This window comes from Oncorhynchus keta, chromosome 15, assembly GCF_023373465.1.
Source record: "Oncorhynchus keta strain PuntledgeMale-10-30-2019 chromosome 15, Oket_V2, whole genome shotgun sequence".
Lineage (NCBI taxonomy): Eukaryota > Metazoa > Chordata > Actinopteri > Salmoniformes > Salmonidae > Oncorhynchus > Oncorhynchus keta.
Genome location: NC_068435.1, coordinates 1,987,139 through 2,010,541, shown reverse-complemented (window position 1 = coordinate 2,010,541; position 23,403 = coordinate 1,987,139). Strand labels below are relative to the sequence as shown.

At 44.8% G+C, this 23,403-nt stretch overlaps 1 protein-coding gene across 1 annotated transcript in view; it reads left to right on the top strand.

Annotated features, from left to right (window-relative positions):
- LOC118380007 (macrophage mannose receptor 1-like) overlaps window positions 1–23,403 on the top strand; it is a 99,404-nt gene that overhangs the window by 64,967 nt on the left and 11,034 nt on the right. The window contains exons 22-29 of the mRNA XM_052462754.1: window positions 3,851–3,978; window positions 5,317–5,349; window positions 10,070–10,102; window positions 12,915–12,947; window positions 16,927–16,956; window positions 17,146–17,239; window positions 17,373–17,605; window positions 21,009–21,174. Coding sequence (XP_052318714.1) covers window positions 3,851–3,978; window positions 5,317–5,349; window positions 10,070–10,102; window positions 12,915–12,947; window positions 16,927–16,956; window positions 17,146–17,239; window positions 17,373–17,605; window positions 21,009–21,174 — 750 coding nt within the window. The remainder of the gene's footprint in view (window positions 1–3,850; window positions 3,979–5,316; window positions 5,350–10,069; window positions 10,103–12,914; window positions 12,948–16,926; window positions 16,957–17,145; window positions 17,240–17,372; window positions 17,606–21,008; window positions 21,175–23,403) is intronic.

Genomic DNA, 23,403 nt, shown 5'->3' with positions numbered 1-23,403 from the left:
CAGCCACATTTCATATTCAATGCCCTTGCTGATGGAAGGAGGTTTTCACTCAAAATCTCACGATACATCAAATCAAATCAAATCAAATCAAATCAAATTTATTTATATAGCCCTTCGTACATCAGCTGATATCTCAAAGTGCTGTACAGAAACCCAGCCTAAAACCCCAAACAGCAAACAATGCAGGTGTAAAAGCACGGTGGCTAGGAAAAACTCCCTAGAAAGGCCAAAACCTAGGAAGAAACCTAGAGAGGAACCGGGCTATGTGGGGTGGCCAGTCCTCTTCTGGCTGTGCCGGGTAGAGATTATAACAGAACATGACCAAGATGTTCAAATGTTCATAAATGACCAGCATGGTCGAATAATAATAAGGCAGAACAGTTGAAACTGGAGCAGCAGCACAGTCAGGTGGACTGGGGACAGCAAGGAGCCTTCATGTCAGGTAGTCCTGGGGCACGGTCCTAGGGCTCAGGTCAGTTGAAACTGGAGCAGGAGCATGGCCAGGTGGACTGGGGACAGCAAGGAGTCCTCATGTCAGGTAGTCCTGGGACATGGTCCTAGGGCTCAGGTCCTCCGAGAGAGAGAAAGAAAGAGAGAAGGAGAGAATTAGAGAACGCACACTTAGATTCACACAGGACACCGAATAGGACAGGAGAAGTACTCAGATATAACAAACTGACCCTAGCCCCCGACACATAAACTACTGCAGCATAAATACTGGAGGCTGAGACAGGAGGGGTCAGGAGACACTGTGGCCCCATCCGAGGACACCCCGGACAGGGCCAAACAGGAAGGATATAACCCCACCCACTTTGCCAAAGCACATCCCCCACACCACTAGAGGATATCTTCAACCACCAACTTACCATCCTGAGACAAGGCCGAGTATAGCCCACAAAGATCTCCGCCACGGTACAACCCAAGGGGGGCAACCCAGACAGGCCGACCACAACAGTGAATCAACCCACCCAGGTGACGCACCCCCCCAGGGACGGCACGAGAGAGCCCCAGCAAGCCAGTGACTCAGCCCCCGTAACAGGGTTAGAGGCAGAGAATCCCAGTGGAAAGAGGGGAACCGGCCAGGCAGAGACAGCAAGGGCGGTTCGTTGCTCCAGAGCCTTTCCGTTCACCTTCCCACTCCTGGGCCAGACTACACTCAATCATATGACCCACTGAAGAGATGAGTCTTCAGTAAAGACTTAAAGGTTGAGACCGAGTTTGCGTCTCTGACATGGGTAGGCAGACCGTTCCATAAAAATGGAGCTCTATAGGAGAAAGCCCTGCCTCCAGCTGTTTGCTTAGAAATTCTAGGGACAATTAGGAGGCCTGCGTCTTGTGACCGTAGCGTACGTGTAGGTATGTACGGCAGGACCAAATCAGAGAAGAGGTAGGTAGGAGCAAGCCCATGTAATGCTTTGTAGGTTAGCAGTAAAACCTTGAAATCAGCCCTTGCTTTGACAGGAAGCCAGTGTAGAGAGGCTAGCACTGGAGTAATATGATCAAATTTTTTGGTTCTAGTCAGGATTCTAGCAGCCGTATTTAGCACTAACTGAAGTTTATTTAGTGCTTTATCCGGGTAGCCGGAAAATAGAGCATTGCAGTAGTCTAACCTAGAAGTGACAAAAGCATGGATTAATTTTTCTGCATCATTTTTGGACAGAAAGTTTCTGATTTTTGCAATGTTACGTAGATGGAAAAAAGCTGTCCTCGAAATGGTCTTGATATGTTCTGGCCCCATTCATCTGGTGGTCTTCGCCATAGTGGAGTTTGGAGTGTGACTGTTTAAGGTTGTGGACAGGTGCCATTTATACTGATATTTTGTATTTTTTGCCCCACTGTAAGTATCAAAAGTAAAAGTATAAATAATTTAAAATGACTAAGATTAAGCAAGATTAAGCAAGTTTTCCCAGTTTTCTTTATTAATGGATACCCAGGGGCTCCAACACATAATTTACAAACTCAACAGAGAGACCGTAAGGATGACCAGGGACGTTCTCTTGATAAGAGTGTGAATTGGACCATTTTCCTGTCAAAATGTAACACTTTAGAGTGCCATGAAAAATGTATGGAGTGGCCTCCCGGGTGGCGCAGTGGTTAAGGGCGCTGTACTGCAGCGCCATCTGTGCCATCAGAGTCCCTGGGTTCAGGCTCTGCCGTAACCGGCCGCGACCGGGAGGTCCGTGGTGCGACGCACAATTGGCCTAGCGTCGCCCGGGTTAGGGAGCCCCTACTTTGACATTGCCATTGTTATTAGACATTGCCATCATCCACCATTTTTAAGTAGTCAACTGGGTGGGGAGTCCTATGGGTTGCAGCCTCAACAGATGCTATAATGGAACAGATATAAGGATGAGTCCTCTATCTATCTCTATGGAGCTACCCATGCTGTCACAGACTCTATAATGACACAGAAATAAAGATTAGTTCTCTGTCTATCTCTATGAAGCTACCCATGCTGTCACAGATGCTATAATGGAACAGATATAAGGATGAGTCCTCTATCTATCTCTATGGAGCTACCCATGCTGTCACAGACTCTATAATGACACAGAAATAAAGATTAGTTCTCTGTCTATCTCTATGGAGCTACCCATGCTGTCACAGATGCTATAATGACACAGAAATAAAGATTAGTTCTCTATCTATCTCTATGGAGCTACCCATGCTGTCACAGACTCTATAATGGAACAGATATAAGGATGAGTCCTCTATCTATCTCTATGGAGCTACCCATGCTGTAACAGATGCTATAATGACACAGAAATAAAGATTCGTTCTCTGTCTATCTCTATGGAGCTACCCATGCTGTCACAGATGCTATAATGGGAACAGATATAAGGATGAGTTCTCTATCTATCTCTATGGAGCTACCCATGCTGTCACAGATTCTATAATGGGAACAGATATAAGGATGAGTTCTCTATCTATCTCTATGGAGCTACCCATGCTGTCACAGACTCTATAATGGAACAGATATAAGTATGAGTCCTCTATCTATCTCTATGGAGCTACCCATGCTGTCACAGACTCTATTATGGAACAGATATAAGGATGAGTTCTCTATCTATCTCTATGGAGCTACCCATGCTGTCACAGACTCTATAATGGAACAGATATAAGGATGAGTCCTCTATCTATCTCTATGGAGCTATCCATGCTGTCACAGACTCTATAATGGAACAGATATAAGGATGAGTTCTCTATCTATCTCTATGGAGCTACCCATGCTGTCACAGACTCTATAATGGAACAGATATAAGGATGAGTCCTCTATCTATCTCTATGGAGCTACCCATGCTGTCACAGATGCTATAATGGAACAGATATAAGGATGAGTCCTCTATCTATCTCTATGGAGCTACCCATGCTGTCACAGACTCTATTATGGAACAGATATAAGGATGAGTTCTCTATCTATCTCTATGGAGCTACCCATGCTGTCACAGACTCTATAATGGAACAGATATAAGGATGAGTCCTCTATCTATCTCTATGGAGCTACCCATGCTGTCACAGACTCTATAATGGAACAGATATAAGGATGAGTCCTCTATCTATCTCTATGGAGCTACCCATGCTGTCACAGATGCTATAATGGAACAGATATAAGGATGAGTCCTCTATCTATCTCTATGGAGCTACCCATGCTGTCACAGACTCTATAATGGAACAGATATAAGGATGAGTCCTCTATCTATCTCTATGGAGCTACCCATGCTGTCACAGACTCTATAATGACACAGAAATAAAGATTAGTTCTCTGTCTATCTCTATGGAGCTACCCATGCTGTCACAGACTCTATAATGACACAGATATAAAGATCTTCTCTTTCTATCTCTATGGTTGCAGTGTTTTTGACGACCCAGATGACTTCTGGTGCTACTGACCTGTGGATTGGACTGAGTAACTTAAACCGGGACGCGTTTGTCTGGACCGATGGCCAGGCAGTCAAATACTTAAACTTGGATTTCACGAAGGTACGCATATGTACACATATTTACCTCAGCAGTGAGGGCCGAGGGTTGTTTACCCATGGCCAATATACCACAGCCGGTCGTAGACATGACGTCCAAGCAGACATTTAAACATAAACATTCACATAAGACATCATCAATGTTTCTTAAACTGCAGAGAAGCATGAGATTGACCTTCACTCACCTTTCTCTAGTTTTCCCCTTCAGTTAACAATGTTAAGCTCTACTTTGGGATCGAATCAGCGCAATGTTAGACCATTTTAATGTAACATAGCGACACAAAACGAACTGTGCAAGACTTAGTATGCAAACTAACTGTGCAAGACTTAGTATGCAAACTAACTGTGCAAGACTTAGTATGCAAACTAACTGTGCAAGAGACTTTCTTGTAGGCAGAGCACATTGGAGTAGGATTCTATTGACAGGCAGGACTGTAGAGCCTGTGCTCTACAGACCGGTGCCCCATAACCAATCAGAGCTGCAGTAGGCCTATATGCAAATAGCCATGGCCATATATGGATCCCTGCCGTTCACTGTGTTCAGGCTACAGCAGGAGCGGTCGGGAGTAGATGCTCTTGTTCTGAGATCAAAGTGAGAGCTACTTGTTGCCACCTGTGTATGTTTTGCTAGTTAGCTAGTTATTAGCCCAGTTATAGTTACTTTCTATTTCTAGTCAACAATTTTAAGAAGTATCTCTCTATGCTTTCCACCTGGCTACCCCTACCCCGGCCAACAGCTCAGCACCCCCTAAAGCAACTTCCATGTTACATTTTATGGGATGCATTTTCTCCATTGTTTTTAACGGTAGGTTGGCAACTCTGGTAGACCTACACTATGATCAAATAGCCACAGTTGCCTACTCGTCCACTGTTAAAACGGTCCTTCTGTAGCTCAGTTGGTAGAGCATGGCGCTTGTAACGCCAGGGTAGTGGGTTCGATCCCCGGGACCACCCATACGTAGAATGTATGCACACATGACTGTAAGTCGCTTTGGATAAAAGCGTCTGCTAAATGGCATATATTATATTATATTATTATATATAACTATAACTTACAGCATGTACAGCCTCAGTGTTCACAGTAAACGTGCGCTGGACGTTGCACAGAATTTTCACAACTTTCAAGTTTGTGCTCAGCAGACCTTAAATTTGCTCAGTGGTGAAAATTGAGGTAACATTTGACATAATATACACTTACATCACAGCCTGGAACACTGTGTGGCACACTGGACATGATGTGTTAGTTTACTTTGAGTTTCATTTGCTAATTTTATCCCTAAACCAATAATGTTTCTTAATTAATACCCCTAATATATAATATGTTGTTTCTTAATTGTCACAGATGTTCCCATCGCGATGGCATCACTATAGTCAGGTAAAGTCCCTTTAAACGTTAAGTAAACACAGACATACACACACCTAGTGAACGTCTACACCCGCTTTGCAAAGTCTTCACATTTTGCTGTAAGGTAAGTAATTAATTATATGTTTTTGCCTACATATCTACACAAACCAAGTAGACAAAAACATATAATTAATTACTTACCTTTTAGGCAGCAAAATTCAATGTGAAAGAAAGTTGTAGAATAAAAATAATAATAATAATAAATAAAACATGTATAAAAGATTGTGTTGCATTGATTGTCTTCAGAGTTCATACTGGTTGGAAACAACCCAGAGTTCATACTGGTTGGAAACAACCCAGAGGTCATACTGGTTGGAAACAACCCAGAGGTCATACTGGTTGGAAACAACCCAGAGGTCATACTGGTTGGAAACAACCCAGAGGTCATACTGGTTGGAAACAACCCAGAGGTCATACTGGTTGGAAACAACCCAGAGGTCATACTGGTTGGAAACAACCCAGAGGTCATACTGGTTGGAAACAACCCAGAGGTCATACTGGTTGGAAACAACCCAGAGGTCATACTGGTTGGAAACAACCCAGAGGTCATACTGGTTGGAAACAACCCAGAGGTCATACTGGTTGGAAACAACCCAGAGGTCATACTGGTTGGAAACACCCCAGAGTTCTGGTTGGAAACAACCCAGAGGTCACTGGTTGGAAACACCCCAGAGTTCATACTGGTTGGAAACAACCCAGATACTGGTCATACTGGTTGGTTGGAAACAACCCAGAGGTCATACTGGTTGGAAACAACCCAGAGGTCATACTGGTTGGAAACAACCCAGAGGTCATACTGGTTGGAAACAACCCAGAGGTCATACTGGTTGGAAACAACCCAGAGTTCATACTGGTTGGAAACACCCCAGAGTTCATACTGGTTGGAAACACCCCAGAGTTCATACTGGTTGGAAACACCCCAGAGTTCATACTGGTTGGAAACACCCCAGAGTTCATACTGGTTGGAAACACCCCAGAGTTCATACTGGTTGGAAACAACCCCAGAGTTCATACTGGTTGGAAACAACCCAGAGGTCATACTGGTTGGAAACACCCCAGAGTTCATACTGGTTGGAAACACCCCAGAGTTCATACTGGTTGGAAACACCCCAGAGTTCATACTGGTTGGAAACACCCCAGAGTTCATACTGGTTGGAAACACCCCAGAGTTCATACTGGTTGGAAACAACCCAGAGGGTCATACTGGTTGGAAACAACCCAGAGGTCATACTGGTTGGAAACAACCCAGAGGTCATACTGGTTGGAAACAACCCAGAGGTCATACTGGTTGGAAACAACCCAGAGTTCATACTGGTTGGAAACAACCCAGAGGTCATACTGGTTGGAAACACCCCAGAGTTCATACTGGTTGGAAACAACCCAGAGGTCATACTGGTTGGAAACACCCCAGAGGTCATACTGGTTGGAAACAACCCAGAGGTCATACTGGTTGGAAACAACCCAGAGGTCATACTGGTTGGAAACAACCCAGAGGTCATACTGGTTGGAAACAACCCAGAGGTCATACTGGTTGGAAACAACCCAGAGGTCATACTGGTTGGAAACAACCCAGAGTTCATACTGGTTGGAAACACCCCAGAGTTCATACTGGTTGGAAACACCCCAGAGTTCATACTGGTTGGAAACACCCCAGAGTTCATACTGGTTGGAAACACCCCAGAGTTCATACTGGTTGGAAACACCCCAGAGTTCATACTGGTTGGAAACACCCCAGAGTTCATACTGGTTGGAAACAACCCAGAGGTCATACTGGTTGGAAACACCCCAGAGTTCATACTGGTTGGAAACACCCAGAGGTCAGAGTTCATACTGGTTGGAAACACCCCAGAGTTCATACTGGTTGGAAACACCCCAGAGTTCATACTGGTTGGAAACACCCCAGAGTTCATACTGGTTGGAAACAACCCAGAGGTCATACTGGTTGGAAACAACCCAGAGTTCATACTGGTTGGAAACACCCCAGAGTTCATACTGGTTGGAAACACCCCAGAGTTCATACTGGTTGGAAACACCCCAGAGTTCATACTGGTTGGAAACACCCCAGAGTTCATACTGGTTGGAAACACCCCAGAGTTCATACTGGTTGGAAACAACCCAGAGGTCATACTGGTTGGAAACAACCCAGAGTTCATACTGGTTGGAGTTCAACTGGTTGGACACCCCAGAGTTCATACTGGTTGGAAACACCCCAGAGTTCATACTGGTTGGAAACACCCCAGAGTTCATACTGGTTGGAAACACCCCAGAGTTCATACTGGTTGGAAACACCCCATAGTTCATACTGGTTGGAAACACCCCAGAGTTCATACTGGTTGGAAACACCCCAGAGTTCATACTGGTTGGAAACACCCCAGAGTTCATACTGGTTGGAAACACCCCAGAGTTCATACTGGTTCATACTGGAAACACCCCAGAGTTCATACTGGTTGGAAACACCCCAGAGTTCATACTGGTTGGAAACACCCCATAGTTCATACTGGTTGGAAACACCCCAGAGTTCATACTGGTTGGAAACACCCCAGAGTTCATACTGGTTGGAAACACCCCAGAGTTCATACTGGTTGGAAACACCCCAGAGTTCATACTGGTTGGAAACACCCCAGAGTTCATACTGGTTGGAAACACCCCAGAGTTCATACTGGTTGGAAACACCCCAGAGTTCATACTGGTTGGAAACACCCCAGAGTTCATACTTGGTGGAAACACCCCAGAGTTCATACTTGGTGGAAACACACCAGAGTTCATACTTGGTGGAAACACCCCAGAGGTCATACTGGTTGGAAACAACCCAGTGTTCATACTTGGTGGAAACACCCCAGAGTTCATACTTGGTGGAAACACCCCAGAGATCATACTTGGTGGAAACACCCCAGAGTTCATACTTGGTGGAAACACCCCAGAGTTCATACTTGGTGGAAACACCCCAGAGTTCATACTGGTTGGAAACACCCCAGAGTTCATACTTGGTGGAAACACCCCAGAGTTCATACTGGTTGGAAACACCCCAGAGTTCATACTGGCTGGAAACACCCCAGAGTTCATACTGGCTGGAAACACCCCAGAGTTCATACTGGCTGGAAACACCCCAGAGTTCATACTGGCTGGAAACACCCCAGAGTTCATTACTGGCTGGAAACACCCCAGAGTTCATACTGGCTGGAAACACCCCAGAGTTCATACTGGCTGGAAACACCCCAGAGTTCATACTGGTTGGAAACACCCCAGAGTTCATACTTGGTGGAAACACCCCAGAGTTCATACTGGTTGGAAACACCCCAGAGTTCATACTGGTTGGAAACACCCCAGAGTTCATACTTGGTCAATGGCTCTTTAGGGAAGGTGTCAGGATCAAAAGACATGCCATGAGCAGAGCCCAGGTAAAAAAAGAAAGGGAAAGCTTACCTCTGTCTTCTGAGAACTCTGGGACTATCCCAGGGACAAGAAACCCTGGGACTATTCAGGGACAAGAAACCCTGGGACTATCCAGGGACAAGAAACCCTGGGACTATCCAGGGACAAGAAACCCTGGGACTATCCAGGGACAAGAAACCCTGGGACTATCCAGGGACAAGAAACCCTGGGACTATCCAGGGACAAGAAACCCTGGGACTATCCAGGGACAAGAAACCCTGGGACTATCCAGGAACAAGAAACCCAGGGACTATCCAGGAACAAGAAACCCTGGGACTATCCAGGGACAAGAAACCCTGGGACTATCCAGGAACAAGAAACCCTGGGACTATCCAGGAACAAGAAACCCGGGGACTTTCCCAGGAACAAGAAACCCGGGGACTTTCCCAGGAACAAGAAACCCTGGGACTTTCCCAGGGACAAGTATCCCTGGGACAAGAAAGCCTATTTACACACATTTGAATGCCAAAGACACACCAGAATGGCTTTCCAATAGGTGTTTAGTGCTCCTGAATGGTACAGTCTCAGTCCTGACTTTAATCTGCTTAAAAAACAGAAACAAAGTTTGAATATTACTTCTCCATCAAATATTTCCAACCAAATGTGGATAAACAGGTTCATGTCAAGCCCTGCATGTGTTTTCCATAAGTCTTATGGAATGTAGGCCTATAATTGAACACCACACATTGGCTGCTACTGTAGACTGAATGATAGAACAGCTATTTCCATGTTAAAATGTTATGAGATGCATTTTCTCCATCATTTTTGATGGTAAGCCTGTCTGCTAGGCCTACATTATGATCAAATAGCCACATTAGCCTACTTGTCCACTGTTAAAACTGTAAGTTAAAGCAGGTACAGCGTCAGTTTTCACAGTAAAACTATAACTTACAGCAGGTACTGCCTCAGTGTTCCCAGTAAAACTAACTTATAGTGGGTACAGCCTCAGTGTTCACAGTAAAACTAACTTATAGTGGGTACAGCCTCAGTGTTCACAGTAAACGTGCGCTGGACGTTGCACAGAAGTTTCACAACTTTCAAGTTTGTGCTCAGCAGACCTTAAATTTGCTCAGTGGTGAAAATTGAGGTAACATTTGACATAATATACACTTACATCACAGCCTGGAACACTGTGTGGCACACTGGACATGATGTGTTAGTTTACTTTGAGTTTCATTTGCTAATTTTATCCCTAAACCAATAATGTTTCTTAATTAATACCCCTAATATATAATATGTTGTTTCTTAATTGTCACAGATGTTCCCATCGCGATGGCATCACCATAGTCAGGTAAAGTCCCTTCAAACTTTAAGTAAACACAGACATACACACACAGGACCTAGTGAAAGTCTACACACGCTTTGCACGGTTTTCACATTTTGCTGTGTTAAAATGAAGTAAAAAAGGAATTAAGTTATGTTTTTTTCTGACAGATCTACACAAACCTATTCCACATATTCAAAGTGAAAGAATGTATTGATTGTGTATGTCTTCACACCCCAGAGTTCATACTGGCTGGAAACACCCCAGAGTTCATACTGGCTGGAAACACCCCAGAGTTCATACTGGTTGGAAACACCCCAGAGTTTATACTGGTTGGAAACACCCCAGAGTTTATACTGGTTGGAAACACCCCAGTTCATACTTGGTGGAAACACCCCAGAGTTCATACTTGGTGGAAACACCCCAGAGATCATACTGGTTGGAAACACCCCAGAGTTCATACTGGTTGGAAACACCCCAGAGTTCATACTGGTTGGAAACACCCCAGAGTTCATACTGGTTGGAAACACCCCAGAGTTCATACTGGTTGGAAACACCCCAGAGTTCATACTGGTTGGAAACACCCCAGAGTTCATACTGGTTGGAAACACCCCAGAGTTCATACTGGTTGGAAACACCCCAGAGTTCATACTGGTTGGAAACACCCCAGAGTTCATACTGGTTGGAAACACCCCAGAGTTCATACTGGTTGGAAACACCCCAGAGTTCATACTGGTTGGAAACACCCCAGAGTTCATACTGGTTGGAAACACCCCAGAGTTCATACTGGTTGGAAACACCCCAGAGTTCATACTGGTTGGAAACACCCCAGAGTTCATACTGGTTGGAAACACCCCAGAGTTCATACTGGGTGGAAACACCCCAGAGTTCATACTGGTTGGAAACACCCCAGAGTTCATACTGGTTGGAAACACCCCAGAGTTCATACTTGGTGGAAACACCCCAGAGTTCATACTGGTTGGAAACACCCCAGAGTTCATACTTGGTGGAAACACCCCAGAGTTCATACTGGTTGGAAACACCCCAGAGTTCATACTGGCTGGAAACACCCCAGAGTTATTACTTGGTGGAAACACCCCAGAGTTCATACTGGCTGGAAACACCCCAGAGTTCATACTGGCTGGAAACACCCCAGAGTTCATACTGGTTGGAAACACCCCAGAGATCATACTTGGTCAATGGCTCTTTAGGGAAGGTGTCAGGATCAAAAGACATGCAATGAGCAGAGCCCAGGTAAAAAAAGAAAGGGAAAGCTTACCTCTGTCTTCTGAGAACTCTGGGACTATCCCAGGGACAATAAACCCTGGGGCTATCCAGGGACAAGAAACCCTGGGACTATCCAGGGACAAGAAACCCTGGGACTATCCAGGGACAAGAAACCCTGGGACTATCCAGGGACAAGAAACCCTGGGACTATCCAGGGACAAGAAACCCTGGGACTATCCAGGGACAAGAAACCCTGGGACTATCCAGGGACAAGAAACCCTGGGACAATCCAGAGACAAGAAACCCTGGGACTATCCAGGGACAATAAACCCTGGGACTATCCAGGGACAAGAAACCCTGGGACTATCCAGGGACAAGAAACCCTGGGACTATCCAGGGACAAGAAACCCTGGGACTAGAAACCCTGGGACTATCCAGGGACAAGAAACCCTGGGACTATCCAGGGACAAGAAACCCTGGGACTTTCCCAGGAACAAGAAACCCTGGGTCTATCCCAGGGACAAGAAACCCTGGGACTATCCAGAGACAAGAAACCCTGGGACTATCCAGGGACAAGAAACCCGGGGACTTTCCCAGGAACAAGAAACCCTGGGTCTATCCCAGGGACAAGAAACCCTGGGACTATCCAGAGACAAGAAACCCTGGGACTATCCAGGGACAAGTATCCCTGGGACTAACCAGGGACAAGAAACCCTGGGACTATCCAGGGGACAAGAATCCCTGGGACAAGAAAGCCTATTTACACACATTTGAATGCCAAAGACACACCAGAATGGCTTTCCAATAGGTGTTTAGTGCTCCTGAATGGTACAGTCTCAGTCCTGACTTTAATCTGCTTAAAAAACAGAAACAAAGTTTGAATATTACTTCTCCATCAAATATTTCCAACCAAATGTGGATAAACAGGTTCATGTCAAGCCCTACATGTGTTTTTCATAAGTCTCGTGGAATGTAGACCTATAATTGAACACCACACATTGGCTGCTACTGTAGACTGAATGATAGAACAGCTATTTCCATGTTAAAATGTTATGAGATGCATTTTCTCCATCATTTTTGATGGTAAGCCTGTCTGCTAGGCCTACATTGTGATCAAATAGCCACATTAGCCTACTTGTCCACTGTTAAAACTGTAAGTTAAAGCAGGTACAGCCTCAGTGTTCACAGTAAAACTGCAACTTAAAGCAGGTACAGCGTCAGTTTTCACAGTAAAACTATAACTTACAGCAGGTACTGCCTCAGTGTTCACAGTAAAACTAACTTATAGTGGGTACAGCCTCAGTGTTCACAGTAAAACTAACTTATAGTGGGTACAGCCTCAGTGTTCACAGTAAACGTGCGCTGGACGTTGCACAGAAGTTTCACAACTTTCAAGTTTGTGCTCAGCAGACCTTAAATTTGCTCAGTGGTGAAAATTGAGGTAACATTTGACATAATATACACTTACATCACAGCCTGGAACACTGTGTGGCACACTGGACATGATGTGTTAGTTTACTTTGAGTTTCATTTGCTAATTTTATCCCTAAACCAATCATGTTTCTTAATTAATACCCCTAATATATAATATGTTGTTTCTTAATTGTCACAGATGTTCCCATCGCGATGGCATCACCATAGTCAGGTAAAGTCCCTTCAAACTTTAAGTAAACACAGACATACACACACAGGACCTAGTGAAAGTCTACACACGCTTTGCACGGTTTTCACATTTTGCTGTGTTAAAATGAAGTAAAAAAGGAATTAAGTTATGTTTTTTTCTGACAGATCTACACAAACCTATTCCACATATTCAAAGTGAAAGAATGTATTGATTGTGTATGTCTTCACACCCCAGAGTTCATACTGGCTGGAAACACCCCAGAGTTCATACTGGCTGGAAACACCCCAGAGTTCATACTGGTTGGAAACACCCCAGAGTTTATACTGGTTGGAAACACCCCAGAGTTCATACTTGGTGGAAACACCCCAGAGTTCATACTTGGTGGAAACACCCCAGAGTTCATACTTGGTGGAAACACCCCAGAGATCATACTTGGTGGAAACACCCCAGAGTTCATACTTGGTGGAAACACCCCAGAGTTCATACTGGTTGGAAACACCCCAGAATTCATACTTGGTGGAAACACCCCAGAGTTCATACTGGTTGGAAACACCCCAGAGTTCATACTTGGTGGAAACACCCCAGAGTTTATACTGGTTGGAAACACCCCAGAGTTCATACTTGGTGGAAACACCCCAGAGTTTATACTGGTTGGAAAAACCCCAGTTCATACTTGGTGGAAACACCCCAGAGTTCATACTTGGTGGAAACACCCCAGAGTTCATACTTGGTCAATGCCTCTTTGGGGAAGGTGTCAGGATCAAAAGACGTGCCATGAGCAGAGCCAAGGTAAAAAAGAATAGGAAAGATTACCTCTGTCTTCTGAAAACTCTGGGACTATCTAGGGACAAGAAACCCTGGGACTTTCCCAGGGACAAGAAACCCTGGGACTTTCCCAGGAACAAGAAACCCTGGGACATTCCCAGGGACAAGAAACCCTGGGACTTTCCCAGGGACAAGATACCCGGGGACTTTCCCAGGGTCAAGATACCCTGGGACTTTCCCAGGAACAAGAAACCCTGGGACTATCCCAGGAACAAGAAACCCTGGGACTATCCCAGGGACAAGAAAGCCCTGGGACTATCCCAGGGACAAGAAAGCATGGGACTATCCCAGGGACAAGATAGCATGGGACTATCCCAGGGACAAGAAAGCATGGGACTATCCCAGGGACAAGATAGTCTGGGACTATCCCAGAGACAAGATAGCCTGGGACTATCCCAGGTACAAGAAAGTCTGGGACTATCCCAGGAACAAGAAACCCTGGGACTATCCCAGGAACAAGAAAGCCTGGGACTATCCCAGGGACAAGAAAGCCCTGGGACTATCCCAGGGACCAAGAAACCCTGGGACTATCCCAGGGACAAGAAATCCTAATTACACACATGTGAATGCCAAAGACACACCAGAATGGCTTTCCAATAGGTGTAGAGTGAATGGCCCAGTCTCAGTCCTGACTTTAATCTGCTTAAAAAAACACAAACAAAGTTTGAATATTGCTTCTCCATCAAAGATTTCCAACCAAATGTGCTTGAACATTTTTGACAAAAACAATTAGATGTAATTTTAAGGCAGCAAAATGTGAAGACAAGGGGTATACGTTCACCAGCTAAACATTTTGTATACACACCGACAGGCCTACTGTACATATGTTTAAATACATATTATACTGAAACACATTGACTAAATCCCCATCATTTACATATTATTTTTATTTTTATTTTTATTTCACCTTTATTTAACCAGGTAGGCTAGTTGAGAACAAGTTCTCATTTGCAACTGCGACCTGGCCAAGATAAAGCATAGCAGTGTGAACAGACAACACAGAGTTACACATGGAGTAAACAATTTAGCAAGTCAATAACACAGTAGAAAAAAATGGGCAGTCTATATACAATGTGTGCAAAAGGCATGAGGAGGTAGGCGAATAATACAATTTTGCAGATTAACACTGGTGATAAATGATCAGATGGGCATGTACAGGTAGAGATATTGGTGTGCAAAAGAGCAGAAAAGTAAATAAATAAAAACAGTATAAAAACAGTATGGGAATGAGGTAGGTGAAAAGGGTGAGCTATTTACCAATAGACTATGTACAGCTGCAGCGATCGGTTAGCTGCTCGGATAGCTGATGTTTGAAGTTGGTGAGGGAGATAAAAGTCTCCAACTTCAGCGATTTTTTGCAAATTCGTTCCAGTCACAGGCAGCAGAGTACTGGAACGAAAGGCGGCCAAATGAGGTGTTGGCTTTAGGGATGATCAGTGAGATACACCTGCTGGAGCGCGTGCTACGGATGGGTGTTGCCATCGTGACCAGTGAACTGAGATAAGGCGGAGCTTTACCTAGCATGGACTTGTAGATGACCTGGAGCCAGTGGGTCTGGCGACGAATATGTAGTGAGGGCCAGCCGACTAGAGCATACAAGTCGCAGTGGTGGGTGGTATAAGGTGCTTTAGTGACAAAACGGATGGCACTGTGATAGACTGCATCCAGTTTGCTGAGTAGAGTGTTGGAAGCCATTTTGTAGATGACATCGCCGAAGTCGAGGATCGGTAGGATAGTCAGTTTTACTAGGGTAAGCTTGGCAGCGTGAGTGAAGGAGGCTTTGTTGCGGAATAGAAAGCCGACTCTGGATTTGATTTTTGATTGGAGATGTTTGATGTGAGTCTGGAAGGAGAGTTTGCAGTCTAGCCAGACACCTAGGTACTTATAGATGTCCACATATTCAAGGTTGGAACCATCCAGGGTGGTGATGCTAGTCGGGCATGCGGGTGCAGGCAGCGATCGGTTGAAAAGCATGCATTTGGTTTTACTCGCGTTTAGGAGCAGTTGGAGGCCACGGAAGGAGTGCTGTATGGCATTGAAGCTCGTTTGGAGGTTGGATAGCACAGTGTCCAATGACGGGCCGAAAGTATATAGAATGGTGTCGTCTGCGTAGAGGTGGATCAGGGAATCGCCCGCAGCAAGAGCAACATCATTGATATATACAGAGAAAAGAGTCGGCCCGAGAATTGAACCCTGTGGCACCCCATAGAGACTGCCAGAGGACCGGACAGCATGCCCTCCGATTTGACACACTGAACTCTGTCTGCAAAGTAATTGGTGAACCAGGCAAGGCAGTCATCCGAAAACCGAGGCTGTTGAGTCTGCCGATAAGAATTTGGTGATTGACAGAGTCGAAAGCCTTGGCGAGGTCGATGAAGACGGCTGCACAGTACTGTCTTTTATCGATGGCGGTTATGATATCATTTAGTACCTTGAGTGTGGCTGAGGTGCACCCGTGACCGGCTCGAAACCAGATTGCACAGCGGAGAAGGTACGGTGGGATTCGAGATGGTCAGTGACCTGTTTGTTGACTTGGCTTTCAAAGACCTTAGATAGGCAGGGCAGGATGGATATAGGTCTATAGCAGTTTGGGTCCAGGGTGTCTCCCCCTTTGAAGATTATACTGAAACACATTGACTAAATCCCCATCATTTACATATTATACTGAAACACATTGACTAAATCCCCATCATTTACATATTATACTGAAACACATTGACTAAATCCCCATCATTTACATATTATACTGAAACACATTGACTAAATCCCCATCATTTACATATTATACTGAAACACATTGACTAAATCCCCATCATTTACATATTATACTGAAACACATTGACTAAATCCCCATCATTTACATATTATACTGAAACACATTGACTAAATCCCCATCATTTACATATTATACTGAAACACATTGACTAAATCCCCATCATTTACATATTATACTGAAACACATTGACTAAATCCCCATCATTTACATATTATACTGAAACACATTGACTAAATCCCCATCATTTACATATTATACTGAAACACATTGACTAAATCCCCATCATTTACATATTATACTGAAACACATTGATTAAATCCCCATCGTTTACTTTGCTTATTCTATCTCTAGAACAATTTCTTAATAAATACCACTAACGTATACCATTTCTAATTGTAGATGTATATGCTTTCCTCTCAGGCTAGTCAGGTAAGATCAATTTAAACGAACTATCACCATTCAAAATGAGAATTACACACAAAGACATTGGATATAATAACATATTAATAATGTATTATTTAAAGTGCTCGACTTACATTTTGCTCAAAGCTCTACGATGTGAGGGAATTAAGTCTGTGACTGTGAATGTTGTCGATATTGATCATCTTTGTCTCACAGTGTATTGTGATGGCCAGTTCCTCCTCCATCTTGGGAAAATGGGAAATCAGGTCCTGCAACGACACGCACGGATTCATCTGTCAGCGTAAAGTTGGTGAGAAAAGACATTCTCCTCCTCCTCTTCTCTCTCTCTCTCCTACTCTTCATCCTCTTCTTCCTCCTCCTTTTTGTCTCCATCCTCGGCCCTGTGATTTGTAATGTGACTAAGTGTTGCTCTGCCCTCCTAGACTCAGGCATCCCAGTCCTGACACCGACAGTGTTACCTAGAGGCTGGGTGAAGCTGGCCAACGACTCCTACAAGGTGATGCCCCAGAACAGGACATGGCCCGATGCCCGGATGCAGTGTGAGGCTGAGGAGGGCCAGCTGGCTAGCACCCTGGATGAACTGTCAGTAGCCTACCTGGAGCTGCAGGCTCTGAAGCTGCAGACACCACTGTGGATTGGACTCAATAGGAATGAGGTACAGTACTAGCTGTCACTTCAGGTGCAACGGACTCCTCCTCAGAACAGGCAGGTTATTGGTACTGTTGGATTCTGGGTGAAACTTGGAACATATCTATACTCGAGACATGATGGATCAAGTAATACTATAGTATCTGAGGGGTGATAGAGACTGGTTGTAGTAATACTATAGTATCTGAGGAGTGATAGAGACTGGTTGGTACATAAGTAATACTATAGTATCTGAGGGGTGATAGAGACTGGTTGGTACATAAGTAATACTATAGTATCTGAGGGGTGATAGAGACTGGTTGTAGTAATACTATAGTATCTGAGGGGTGATAGAGACTGGTTGGTACATCAGTAATACTATAGTATCTGAGGGGTGATAGAGACTGGTAGGTACATCAGTATTACATAGTATCTGAGGAGTAATAGAGACTGGTTGGTACATCAGTAATACTATAGTATCTGAGGAGTAATAGAGACTGGTTGGTACATCAGTAATACTATAGTATCTGAGGGGTGATAGAGACTGGTAGGTACATCAGTATTACATAGTATCTGAGGAGTAATAGAGACTAGTTGGTACATCAGTAATACTATAGTATCTGAGGGGTGATAGAGACTGGTTGGTACATCAGTAATACTATAGTATCTGAGGGGTGATAGAGACTGGTTGGTACATAAGTAATACTATAGTATCTGAGGGGTGATAGAGACTGGTTGTAGTAATACTATAGTATCTGAGGGGTGATAGAGACTGGTTGGTACATCAGTAATACTATAGTATCTGAGGGGTGATAGAGACTGGTAGGTACATCAGTATTACATAGTATCTGAGGAGTAATAGAGACTGGTTGGTACATCAGTAATACTATAGTATCTGAGGGGTGATAGAGACTTGTTGGTACATCAGTAATACTATAGTATCTGAGGGGTGATAGAGACTGGTTGGTACATCAGTAATACTATAGTATCTGAGGGGTGATAGAGACTGGTTGGTACATAAGTAATACTATAGTATCTGAGGGGTGATAGAGACTGGTTGTTGTAATACTATAGTACCTGAGGAGTGATAGAGACTGGTTGGTACATAAGTAATACTATAGTATCTGAGGGGTGAATGAGACTGGTTGGTACATAAGTAATACTATAGTATCTGAGGGGTGATAGAGACTGGTTGTAGTAATACTATAGTATCTGAGGAGTGATAGAGACTGGTTGGTACATAAGTAATACTATAGTATCTGAGGGGTGATAGAGACTGGTTGGTACATAAGTAATACTATAGTATCTGAGGGGTGATAGAGACTGGTTGGTACATCAGTAATACTATAGTATCTGAGGGGTGATAGAGACTGGTTGGTACATCAGTAATACTATAGTATCTGAGGGGTGATAGAGACTGGTAGGTACATCAGTATTACATAGTATCTGAGGAGTAATAGAGACTGGTTGGTACATCAGTAATACTATAGTATCTGAGGAGTAATAGAGACTGGTTGTAGTAATACTATAGTATCTGAGGGGTGATAGAGACTGGTTGGTACATCAGTAATACTATAGTATCTGAGGAGTAATAGAGACTGGTTGGTACATCAGTAATACTATAGTATCTGAGGAGTAATAGAGACTGGTTGTAGTAATACTATAGTATCTGAGGGGTGATAGAGACTGGTTGGTACATCAGTAATACTATAGTATCTGAGGGGTGATAGAGACTGGTTGGTACATGGAGTTCAGATTGTCAGGAAAGGCTAGAGTACTGTAATATAACATGGTGTTCAGATTGTCAGGAAAGGCTAGAGTACTGTAATATAACATGGAGTTCAGATTGTCAGGAAAGGCTAGAGTACTGTAATATAACATGGAGTTCAGATTGTCAGGAAAGGCTAGAGTACTGTAATATAACATGGAGTTCAGATTGTCAGGAAAGGCTAGAGTACTGTAATATAACATGGAGTTCAGATTGTCAGGAAAGGCTAGAGTACTGTAATATAACATGGAGTTCAGATTGTCAGGAAAGGCTAGAGTACTGTAATATAACATGGTGTTCAGATTGTCAGGAAAGGCTAGAGTACTGTAATATAACATGGAGTTCAGATTGTCAGGAAAGGCTAGAGTACTGTAATATAACATGGAGTTCAGATTGTCAGGAAAGGCTAGAGTACTGTAATATAACATGGAGTTCAGATTGTCAGGAAAGGCTAGAGTACTGTAATATAACATGGAGTTCAGATTGTCAGGAAAGGCTAGAGTACTGTAATATAACATGGAGTTCAGATTGTCAGGAAAGGCTAGAGTACTGTAATATAACATGGAGTTCAGATTGTCAGGAAAGGCTAGAGTACTGTAATATAACATGGAGTTCAGATTGTCAGGAAAGGCTAGAGTACTGTAATATAACATGGAGTTCAGATTGTCAGGAAAGGCTAGAGTACTGTAATATAACATGGAGTTCAGATTGTCAGGAAAGGCTAGAGTACTGTAATATAACATGGAGTTCAGATTGTCAGGAAAGGCTAGAGTACTGTAATATAACATGGAGTTCAGATCGTCAGGAAAGGCTAGAGTACTGTAATATAACATGGTGTTCAGATCGTCAGGAAAGGCTAGAGTACTGTAATATAACATGGAGTTCAGATTGTCAGGAAAGGCTAGAGTACTGTAATATAACATGGAGTTCAGATTGTCAGGAAAGGCTAGAGTACTGTAATATAACATGGAGTTCAGATTGTCAGGAAAGGCTAGAGTACTGTAATATAACATGGAGTTCAGATTGTCAGGAAAGGCTAGAGTACTGTAATATAACATGGAGTTCAGATTGTCAGGAAAGGCTAGAGTACTGTAATATAACATGGTGTTCAGATTGTCAGGAAAGGCTAGAGTACTGTAATATAACATGGAGTTCAGATTGTCAGGAAAGGCTAGAGTACTGTAATATAACATGGAGTTCAGATTGTCAGGAAAGGCTAGAGTACTGTAATATAACATGGAGTTCAGATTGTCAGGAAAGGCTAGAGTACTGTAATATAACATGGAGTTCAGATTGTCAGGAAAGGCTAGAGTACTGTAATATAACATGGAGTTCAGATTGTCAGGAAAGGCTAGAGTACTGTAATATAACATGGAGTTCAGATTGTCAGGAAAGGCTAGAGTACTGTAATATAACATGGAGTTCAGATTGTCAGGAAAGGCTAGAGTACTGTAATATAACATGGAGTTCAGATTGTCAGGAAAGGCTAGAGTACTGTAATATAACATGGAGTTCAGATTGTCAGGAAAGGCTAGAGTACTGTAATATAACATGGAGTTCAGATCGTCAGGGCGGTGCCAGCAGGAATCAAACCCATGAGAGTGACGTTGGGAGCGCCGTGCTCTACCAACTGACTTACAGCTGTAGTGGTTTGTTTTTTCAGACGCACGGCTACTTCAGGTGGATGGACGGCTGGCCCTTGAGCATGGACCGGTGGGCCCAAGACGAGCCCAGCAGAGACCGGCCCTGTGTCTACCTGGATGTGGAAGGCACCTGGAAGACAGCCCTTTGTAACCACACCTACCCCAGTGTGTGTAAGCAGTCCCCAGGTAAGACAGTCACTTACCCCATTGTGTTAGTAGTCAACAGGTGAGACAGGTACCTACCCCAGTGTGTTAGTAGTCGCCAGGTGAGACAGGTACCTACTCCAGTGTGTTAGTAGTCACCAGGTGAGACAGGTACCTACCCCAGTGTGTTAGTAGTCCACAGGTGAGACAGTCACCTACCCCAGTGTGTTAGTAGTCACCAGGTTTGACAGTCACCTACCCCAGTGTGCTAGTAGTCACCAGGTGAGACAGTCACCTACCCCAGTGTGTTAGTAGTCCACAGGTGAGACAGTCACCTACCCCAGTGTGTTAGTAGTCACCAGGTGAGACAGTCACCTACCCCAGTGTGTTAGTAGTCCACAGGTGAGACTTTCACCTACCCCAGTGTGTTAGTAGTCACCAGGTGTGACAGTCACCTACCCCAGTGTGCTAGTAGTCACCAGGTGAGACAGTCACCTACCCCAGTGTGTTAGTAGTCCACAGGTGAGACAGTCACCTACCCCAGTGTGCTAGTAGTCAACAGGTGAGACAGTCACCTACCCCAGTGTGTTAGTAGTCCACAGGTGAGACAGTCACCTACCCCAGTGTGTTAGTAGTCACCAGGTGAGACAGTCACCTACCCCAGTGTGTTAGTAGTCCACAGGTGAGACAGTCACCTACCCCAGTGTGTTAGTAGTCACCAGGTGTGACAGTCACCTACCCCAGTGTGCTAGTAGTCACCAGGTGAGACAGTCACCTACCCCAGTGTGTTAGTAGTCCACAGGTGAGACAGTCACCTACCCCAGTGTGTTAGTAGTCACCAGGTGAGACAGTCACCTACCCCAGTGTGTTAGTAGTCCACAGGTGAGACAGTCACCTACCCCAGTGTGTTAGTAGTCACCAGGTGTGACAGTCACCTACCCCAGTGTGCTAGTAGTCACCAGGTGAGACAGTCACCTACCCCAGTGTGTTAGTAGTCCACAGGTGAGACAGTCACCTACCCCAGTGTGTTAGTAGTCCACAGGTGAGACAGTCACCTACCCCAGTGTGCTAGTAGTCCACAGGTGAGACAGTCACCTACCCCAGTGTGTTAGTAGTCCACAGGTGAGACAGTCACCTACCCCAGTGTGTTAGTAGTCCACAGGTGAGACAGTCACCTACCCCAGTGTGTTAGTAGTCCACAGGTGAGACAGTCACCTACTCCAGTGTGTTAGTAGTCACCAGGTGAGACAGGTACCTACCCCAGTGTGTTAGTAGTCACCAGGTGAGACAGGTACCTACCCCAGTGTGTTAGTAGTCACCAGGTGAGACAGGTACCTACTCCAGTGTGTTAGTAGTCACCAGGTGAGACAGGTACCTACCCCAGTGTGTTAGTAGTCACCAGGTGAGACAGTCACCTACCCCAGTGTGTTAGTAGTCACCAGGTGAGACAGTCTCCTACCCCAGTGTGTTAGTAGTCACCAGGTGAGACAGTCTCCTACTCCAGTGAGTTAGTAGTCACCAGGTGAGACAGGTACCTACCCCAGTGTGTTAGTAGTCACCAGGTGAGACAGGTACCTACCCCAGTGTGTTAGTAGTCACCAGGTGAGACAGGTACCTACCCCAGTGTGTTAGTAGTCCCCAGGTGAGACAGGTACCTACCCCAGTCTGTTGGTAGTCACCAGGTGAGACAGGTACCTACCCCAGTGTGTTAGTAGTCCCCAGGTGAGACAGTCACCTACCCCAGTGTGTTAGTAGTCCCCAGGTGAGACAGTCACCTACCCCAGTGTGTTAGTAGTCCCCAGGTGAGACAGTCACCTACCCCAGTGTGTTAGTAGTCCCCAGGTGAGACAGTCTCCTACCCCAGTGTGTTAGTAGTCACCAGGTGAGACAGTCTCCTACCCCAGTGTGTTAGTAGTCACCAGGTGAGACAGTCACCTACCCCAGTGTGTTAGTAGTCACCAGGTGAGACAGTCTCCTACCCCAGTGTGTTAGTAGTCACCAGGTGAGACAGTCACCTACCCCAGTGTGTTAGTAGTCCACAGGTGAGACAGTCACCTACCCCAGTGTGTTAGTAGTCACCAGGTTTGACAGTCACCTACCCCAGTGTGCTAGTAGTCACCAGGTGAGACAGTCACCTACCCCAGTGTGTTAGTAGTCCACAGGTGAGACAGTCACCTACCCCAGTGTGTTAGTAGTCACCAGGTGAGACAGTCACCTACCCCAGTGTGTTAGTAGTCCACAGGTGAGACAGTCACCTACCCCAGTGTGTTA